Source organism: Monodon monoceros, unplaced genomic scaffold (assembly GCF_005190385.1).
Source record: "Monodon monoceros isolate NGI ecotype Baffin Bay Population unplaced genomic scaffold, NGI_Narwhal_1 Super_Scaffold_12, whole genome shotgun sequence".
NCBI lineage: Eukaryota > Metazoa > Chordata > Mammalia > Artiodactyla > Monodontidae > Monodon > Monodon monoceros.
In genome coordinates this window covers 157,939,865-157,947,744 of record NW_021703768.1, presented here as the reverse complement: position 1 = coordinate 157,947,744, position 7,880 = coordinate 157,939,865, and the positions used below count along the sequence as shown (strand labels likewise).

The 7,880-nt window shown below is 58.4% G+C and overlaps 1 protein-coding gene across 7 annotated transcripts in view; it reads left to right on the top strand.

Annotated features, from left to right (window-relative positions):
- NFIC (nuclear factor I C) overlaps positions 1–7,880 on the top strand; it is a 65,081-nt gene that overhangs the window by 9,921 nt on the left and 47,280 nt on the right. For all 7 annotated transcript variants that reach the window (XM_029215845.1, XM_029215843.1, XM_029215839.1 and 4 more), the window contains exon 2: positions 5,948–6,479. In XM_029215845.1, coding sequence (XP_029071678.1) covers positions 5,948–6,479 — 532 coding nt within the window. The remainder of the gene's footprint in view (positions 1–5,947; positions 6,480–7,880) is intronic.

Sequence of the window (7,880 nt, the reverse complement as noted above, 5' to 3'; positions counted from 1 at the left end):
TCTCTCTCTCTCTCTCTCCCTCTCCCTCCCTCCCTCCCTCCCTCCAATATCTCTCTTCTTTCTCTCTCTCTCTCCAATGTCTCTTTCTTTGCCTGAACCTCCTACCTCCCTCACACCAAATGGATGGGACACGCCGAATGTCCTGGGACCTCCTGCCCCACGAAAGCACGTGTTCACAGCGACCCATGCGCGCGTGCACTGCCCCCTCACCTGGGTGTGTGTAGACCCTCGGCACGTAGTGCCTGCAGTCCACGCTCCCACACACGTGAGCGTGCAGATGTGCACACGTACGTGCCCTGACGGGTCACCGGGCAGAGACCCAGGGCGGCCTTGCATCTGCATGCAGATCTCGCCCAGGTGGCTGTGTGTCTCTGGGCCGGTGATCTAGCCCATCTTCAGATGTTTCACCCTTAGCACAGGGCCTGGTATACAGTAGGTGCCAAATAAGCTTGGCCGTGATTGTGGTTTCCTCTAAAGTAATAATTGTATTAAACATTCCATAGGCATTTTCCAACTTGCCCTCCTTTCCTTCTGTCGCTATCTGCTCAGCTTGGGCCAGGTGACAGGGACAGTGGTGACTCCCCCAAACCTTGAGCCCTGACCCCCCCAGCCAGGGTTTCTCTCTTGGTCTTTCCTCGCCGCCCGCCCAGCCCTGTCAAGGGTCTCCCTGAGTTTGGCCAGACCCACGTGGGTACCAGCATCCTTTGTCCGTCGGGGTGTGTGCATAGGGAACAGGCAAAGGGTGAGATTGCTCCATTGCTGATCTTCATGCTGAGGACGCAGCAGTGGATGAAACAGATCAAAGCCGTGCCCTCGAGGGGCTACAGTGTAGGTGAGGGGCTGTCAGGACCGTGCTGCCGCTTTGGCACGTGACCCAGGGCTGAGCGGGGAAGCGGGCCACACGGGATTCAGAGAGAGCAGGTGGGGTGCAGAACGGGCGTTGCTGGGAAGTCCCGAGGATGGGGCCAGACCCTGTACTCAGGGAGCTGGCAAGTGGGGCCAGGGAGTCAGGAGGCACCCAGGTCCAAGTCCCAGCGCGGCTCCTTCCTTGTCTGCGTGACTTTGGGCCGGTGGCTTCAGTGCTCAGTGCCTCAGTCTCTCCCTCTGGGCAGTGGGCACAGCAGTTGTTCCCATTTCGTAGAGTTGACAGTTCAGTACACGCTCCGCCTCGCTCCCTGTCTGTCTCCCCCACACCGTGGCCTTCTGGCTCAGCCCCCAGCATCCACCCAGGACACCACGGCACGGAGAGGGAAGTCAGGAGACCCAGGGCTCAGACTCGCTCGTCACTTTGGTGGGGACTTTCTACTCCCTGGACTTAGTTTACCCGAAGTCTTCCCAGGGGTCCTTACCTTCCTGCCCTCACCACCTCCACTTTCCCTATTGTTCACTCTGCCCCAGCCTCACCGGCCTCCTCGCTGTTCTCCCCAAACATCAGGCATGGTCCTGCCTCAGGACCTTTGCGTGTACTGTGTTCTCCACCTGCAAAGCTCCTACCGTGGAGTGTCATCTTTTAGGTCTTTGTTCAAGTGTCCTCTCCTATGAGAGACCCTCGCTGACCCCCCCCCAGCTGAAAAAAAACAACCCCCTGCCCCCTCCTCAAACTCCTTTAAATTTCTCCAGAGCATTTTGTTCAACCTGGCATTTTATTCCATGTTTATTAGCTTGTTTAATATCCATCCCTGCCCACGTCAGGATCTGGGTGAGGGCTGAGCGGAGGACACTGCTGGGTCCCCAGCATCATGCATGGAGCTGACACAAAGTACATACTCAGTAAATGTTTGTTGAACAACCAAATGAATCTCTCCTTCATTGGATAAGAGCTGTTCATAAGCTATGATGTTCTGAGCTTGAGGGGAGGAACCACTCTAGGTTAGGAACACTTACTCTGGCACCAGATGGGCCTGCGTTCGAATATGAGCTCTGCTGTTTGACATTGAACCTGGAGGAGGGGACATTGGAACCAGGGCTTTGAAGGGTGCATAGGGGTTTGGGATAAAAGCTTAGGGATGGATAAGAGATTCTCAGTAATGTTTGTTGAATCACTGAGTGAATGAAGGAGAGAGAATCCTTCGTGGAAAACTTTTGGTTTGGGAATTGGAGTTTCATGTCCTGGTTTGCTGCCCTGGACTGTCAGGATGGGAGGGCTACAGGGAGGCCCAGAGTGGGGCACAATCCAGTGCACAGTTGACCAGTCCATAGTGCCCAGCAGGGGCTTGGACCTCCCAGCTGCTGCTGTCCTCTTTGGCCAGGAAGTCCCAGCAGGGAGAGCAGGAAAGGCTGCCTGAAGGAAAGAACAGTGAAGACAGGGTTTTGAGGGATGTGTAGGAGTTCAGGAGGATTCTTGGCATCTAACTTGCCTTGGCCAAGTGGGGTTTCTGGGAAAGGCCTGGTCTTGCTGCCTCCCCTCCCCTTGCAGCTCTGATTACCAGGGCAATGGATAAGCTCCCCCACCAACCCCCAAAAGGGTGCAATGTCCTTTTCTGCCCTTTGTACAGAATGAGAAACAGGCCCATGGTGGAACAGTGATTTGTTCCTGGATCATACAGAAGGTGAAAATGGAGGCTGTTGTCACCCAAGCTCATTCCCTCAACAAGTCTGCCTGGCAGTGAGTGCCTCAGCCCTCAGGGTTGGGGGAGAGCAACTGAGCTAGACTCGGAGACCCCAAGCTGTGTGGGCCAGGCTGGGTCTGGGAGAACCCTGAGGAGAACAGGAAAGGCTGCCTGAAGGAAGGAACACTGGAGAGAGGGCCTTGAGGGATGTCTAGGAGTTTGGGAGGATTCTTGGCATCTAGCTTGCCTTGGCTGTCTCCCTTGCCCTGTCAGCCAGTGAGGGCATATTGGGAAGTGCTTGGGGAAGAGGCATTGGTTGTCACAGGTCTTATGGGACAAAGAGAGTGACAGGCCTGCCTCTCACCTGGGTTGACCTCCCCAAGAGGATGTGGGAGGCTAGGGCAGCAGGTCCATGACCCAGTTACAGGCTGTTTGTCTTCCTCCAGGACCAGCTGGGGTCACCAGTGACGTGGGCTCCCGCCCCTGCCCGCCTCCTTGGCATCCTTCCCCAGAGAGGGCCCGGGGAGGAGGGGGTAGGGATAAGGCAGGGGCACTGGGGCTTGGAGAGGGGAGGAGCCAGAAGAGGAGAGGAGCTCAGAAAAGGGGGAGGGGGCTCAGAGACAAAGGGGTTCAAGGGGATGAAGAGTCTGGGCCCAAAACAATCGTAACAACAACATCAATAATGATAATAGCGTAATGCAGGCTTTTGAGAGCCGGGCAGATAATGGGGTTCATATGCTAGGAAAAGGTGGCATCCCGTTCAAGAAGGCCTGCTGGCTGACACTCCAGCTGCCCCTTCCCAGCTACCTCTTATTACCGCCCCAATAAGCTCCAGGCCTCGGATGGCATCCACAGCCATTGCCCAGGCCTCCTGCCACCCTGGCCTCCCCTCCACAAGGGACAGTGTCCTGTGCCTCCATCGATTTCCCACCCCAGCTTCTCTGGCCAGACGACCTGGGCTCTGGTCCCGGCTCTGCTGACCGGCTGTGTGACCCTGGGCGAATCGCTCCCCACCCCTGGGGCTGGCATGTCAAGTGACATGGTGACACAGAAAAAGCACCTCTGAGGTTGGATAGGACCTGACAGGGGACTGGCCCCCTCTATCCTCCCTCTGCCTCAGCAGGTCAGCTGGGGTGGGGACGGGATGGGGGAGTGGCGGAAAAGGGCCCCGAGGTCTGGTCCCCACCACAGCTGTTACTGTGACTCACACGTTGGGGGCCGGTGGCATGGGGGAGCTGGGCTGGCACAAACGGAGCCCCGTTCTGCCCCACCCCGCGAGGGCAGGAGGCTATTTTCAGAGCCTCAGTAATAGAGGAGATCTGAGGTCATCCCCCAGCCCCAGCACCCCATGGCCAGAGGTGGCCCAGGGGAAATGGAGCTCAGGGCAGGGAGGGGCGCTGGGTGGGCGGTACCGTGTGCATCCAGGCCTGGAGGTGGGAGCAAGCCTGCCACATCCATTTAGAAAAACCAATTCGTGGCCCAGAGCAGCGGTTTCCCTGTCTCCCCGAGAGACCCCGGCCTCACGGAGAGCAGGCTGCTCTGAGAAAGGGGCCGATGGGGTCCTGGGTTCTTGTCCTTACGCTGACTCTGAGACCCTCCAGGACCTTGGCCAGGTCTCTGCCCCTCTCTTAGCTTAGCTTCTCCATCACACAAAGCGTAGTGGAGCCTCGGGCCTTTTCCTGCCCCAGGGAGATTGTAAGCAACGGAAATAATCTTTACAGCAACAACAATGTCAATAATAATAATAATAATAGCATAACAGGCTTTTGAGAGCTGGGCGGATAATGAGATTCACATGCTAGGAAAAGACATCACTCCCATTCAAGAAGCCCAGCACGGCCCCCAGGCAAGAGCGGGGAGGGGGGACCGAAGTTTCTCTGCTCTGTCTTCTTTTCTCCTTGAATTTCTCATCCCTTGAGGCTGAGAAACCAGGTCCTGGATGTTATGCAGACTCAGTTTCCCTTGCTGAAAAATGGCGAGAATGAGACAGCCCCCTCCCACCCCTGTAGAAGGGGATGGGGGCCTCCCATGGCCCCACGTTATTCTCTGAGGGGCCAGATGGCGGCTGCCGTTGTTTTCGTGGGGAAGTCAGATGGATGTGGGTTCCGGTCTCAGCTCTGCCCCTCATGATTAGGTCCCCTCTTGGGGTCTGTTTCTTCATCCATAAAATGGGTGTTGTGGCCACCCAGCAGCACCATTCAGGCAGAGGGAGGGGGATGTTGAAGTCACAGCTCTGGCCAGGTCGCTGAGCCTCCCAGGCCTTGGTTTTTCCATCTGTGGAATAGGTCTATGGGGGACAGGGTAGGGTGAACTGGCCCCCAGGGGCCTCTCTCTCCAGCTCTAAACCTCCATGGCTGAGCTCCCCTTTCTCTGGTGCATTCTGCTCTCTTGCCTCCTTGGGCCTCAGCTTTCCCTACCCCTATAATGGATCTATGCAGGAACCACCCCCTCTATGCAGGAACCGCGCCCCCCGGCCCTTCCATCAGCCCCTGACATCCAGGTGGCCCATCTTGGCCTGTGGACCTCAGCCAGTCCTGCCTGTACATCTGGGCTGTAGGAATGACGTCTTGTCCTCATTTTTTTCATCACTGCCAAGAGCCGGTTGAGGCAGCCCTTGGACCCCTGTCTGGTGTCAGCTTCCTCTGCTGAGCAGTAGGTCTGACAGACAAGCCCCAAATGACCCTCTGAGCCTGGTTGCTCCTGGAATCGTGAGCATCCAGTGTGTGCTCAGCCCTGCTCTGGACATTTGAGCTCACACTCTAGTTCAGTGGTTTGCAAACTATAGTCACAGGGCCCAGTGCCCACCGTCTGTCTTTATAAATAAAGTTTTATTGGAACACTGCCATGCCCATCCCTTACATCTCCTCTGTGGCCAGTCCTGCACTACAGTGCAGAGTGGAGCAGTTGAAACAGACACGAAAATACTCACTATCCGGTCCTTTATGGTACTTTTAAAGTTTGCTGACCACAGTTCTAGAAGGCAGAGAATGGATCTGTGCCACCAGCATTCCACCATCCTCAGTTTTCCCCATCTGTACAAAGGGTCCCCATCAGCCTCCACCTGGGACCCCCAGCTTGTCCTGTCTGTACATTGGGGTTCAAGACGGTCCTCCATGAACGGCTGCCTTCATCTGTGCCTCCCACGTGGTCCAAGCCTCAGTTTCCCCATCTGGGCAATGGGTTCTCAAACGACCCAGTGAACCTCTGCTGGGTCCCCTCCTCTGGCCTCCACTTTTTTCCCCAGGACGTGGAGGGATCTGCAGCAGCCCCCTGCACACCTCTGCCTGGCCCTCCTTCTAGCGGGTCTGCCTGGGGCCCCTAGGCCTCATTCTTACGGGCGGGGCAGTGGGTCCACGGCCCCCAGCGCCTCCTGACCTCTGGTCTTTACCGCCCCGCAGGATGAGTTCCACCCGTTCATCGAGGCGCTGTTGCCTCACGTGCGCGCCTTCGCCTACACCTGGTTCAACCTGCAGGCGCGGAAGCGCAAGTACTTCAAGAAGCACGAGAAGCGGATGTCGAAGGACGAGGAGCGCGCGGTGAAGGACGAGCTGCTGGGCGAGAAGGCCGAGGTCAAGCAGAAATGGGCGTCGCGGCTGCTGGCCAAGCTGCGCAAGGACATCCGGCCCGAGTGCCGCGAGGACTTCGTGCTGGCCATCACCGGCAAGAAGGCGCCGGGCTGCGTGCTCTCCAACCCCGACCAGAAGGGCAAGATGCGTCGCATCGACTGCCTGCGCCAGGCCGACAAGGTGTGGCGGCTGGACCTGGTCATGGTCATCCTCTTCAAGGGCATCCCGCTGGAGAGCACCGACGGCGAGCGCCTGGTCAAGGCGGCGCAGTGCGGCCACCCGGTGCTCTGCGTGCAGCCGCACCACATCGGCGTGGCAGTCAAGGAGCTCGACCTCTACCTGGCCTACTTCGTGCGCGAGCGAGGTGAGGCGGGGCTTGCGCGTGCACGCAGATCTGGAGGCCGAAAGGGGGTGCGTTGGAAGGTCGTCGAGGGGGGGAGGTGGGCGCACGCAAAGGTAGGAGCCAGGAGGCGGGCCTTAAAGCCTGAGGGCGGGGACAGTTGCAGTGGGAGGATCTGAGCCCTGTGAAGGGCCAAGGGGAAGAGGTATGGTTCAGGGAGAGTCTGGGGTCAGGGGCAGGTGCGTCCTGGGGCTGTGAAGGTAGAGGCAGGCCCTGACCTTGGGGGGGGTCAGGGGTCCAAGGGGGGTGTCAGGTGTCAGGAGGTGAGACCCTGTCCCAGGAGGTCTGTTGGCAACAGGGGTGAGGATAGGCCAGTGACGGACGCGCGGGGGACAATCTTATCCCTCCTGGGAAAGCTGGAGGAGAACTGGGGTTGCACTTTGTGACTGATGGTTGATCGACTCTCGGACTTCCCCCAGAGACCTGACAGGTTCCATATTTCGGCCGAGTGGGAAGCTGGGGCGCTGTGTGACTTTGGCTAGGTCACCAGTCTCTCTGGTCTCCAGCGGCCCCCACTCTGGCCCTTCGAGCTGGGTGTTTGCTGGCTCTGTGGTCAGATGGCCCACATGGAGACTAGCAGGGTTTGCGAGGACGGGGAGATCCACGGCAGCTTCCCAGAGGAGGGGGCTCCACTGAGCTGAGCTCTGCAGAACGACTGGGCAGTGATGAGAGTGGGGATATCCCAGGAGGTCAGCCGCCTAAACAGAGATGTGGAGGTCAAGGGCAGGCCCTGGCTGGGAGGGCAGTGGGGTCTGTTGCCCCACTGTTCCTGGTGGTGTGGCCAGTGGAGCCGTCAAATGGAGGGTATCAGCATCCTTACCTGGATTGGGCCTGGGGAGACTCGCCGAGATCGTGTGTGTGTGTGTGTGTGTGTGTGTGTGTGTGTGTGTAGCGCGTTGGACTCTGGCCTGCCACGTGGCGGGTGGCAGCCGTGACTGTCTTCATGCGGATGGAATCAGGTGTGCCCGGAGACCCTAACAGGCACATGTCCCATGCCCCACCGTGCCCACCCAGGCTGGTACACACGTGGGTGCGAGCCCGGACACACCCGGAGCTGCCTGAACGTGTCAGGTGGGTGCACTCGGGTTGCAAACCCAGCCCTAAGCCCCCGTAGACCCCACGGGAGCCCGTGTGATCACAACCAGAAATGATGGCGGAAGGCTGGGGGAGGGGTGGTGAGAAGAGAGCGAACTCCGGGGCTGGACTGCCCAGATTCCGAACGCAGCCCTGCCATGTGGTGTGCTGGCTGTGTGACTTTGCCTCAGGCCCTGTCCTCTGCCTCAGTTTCCTCCTCTGTACAGTGGGGGTAACAACCATGCCAACTCTTAGCGATGCTGTGAGGATTCCATGAGGTCTCCTGGTCTC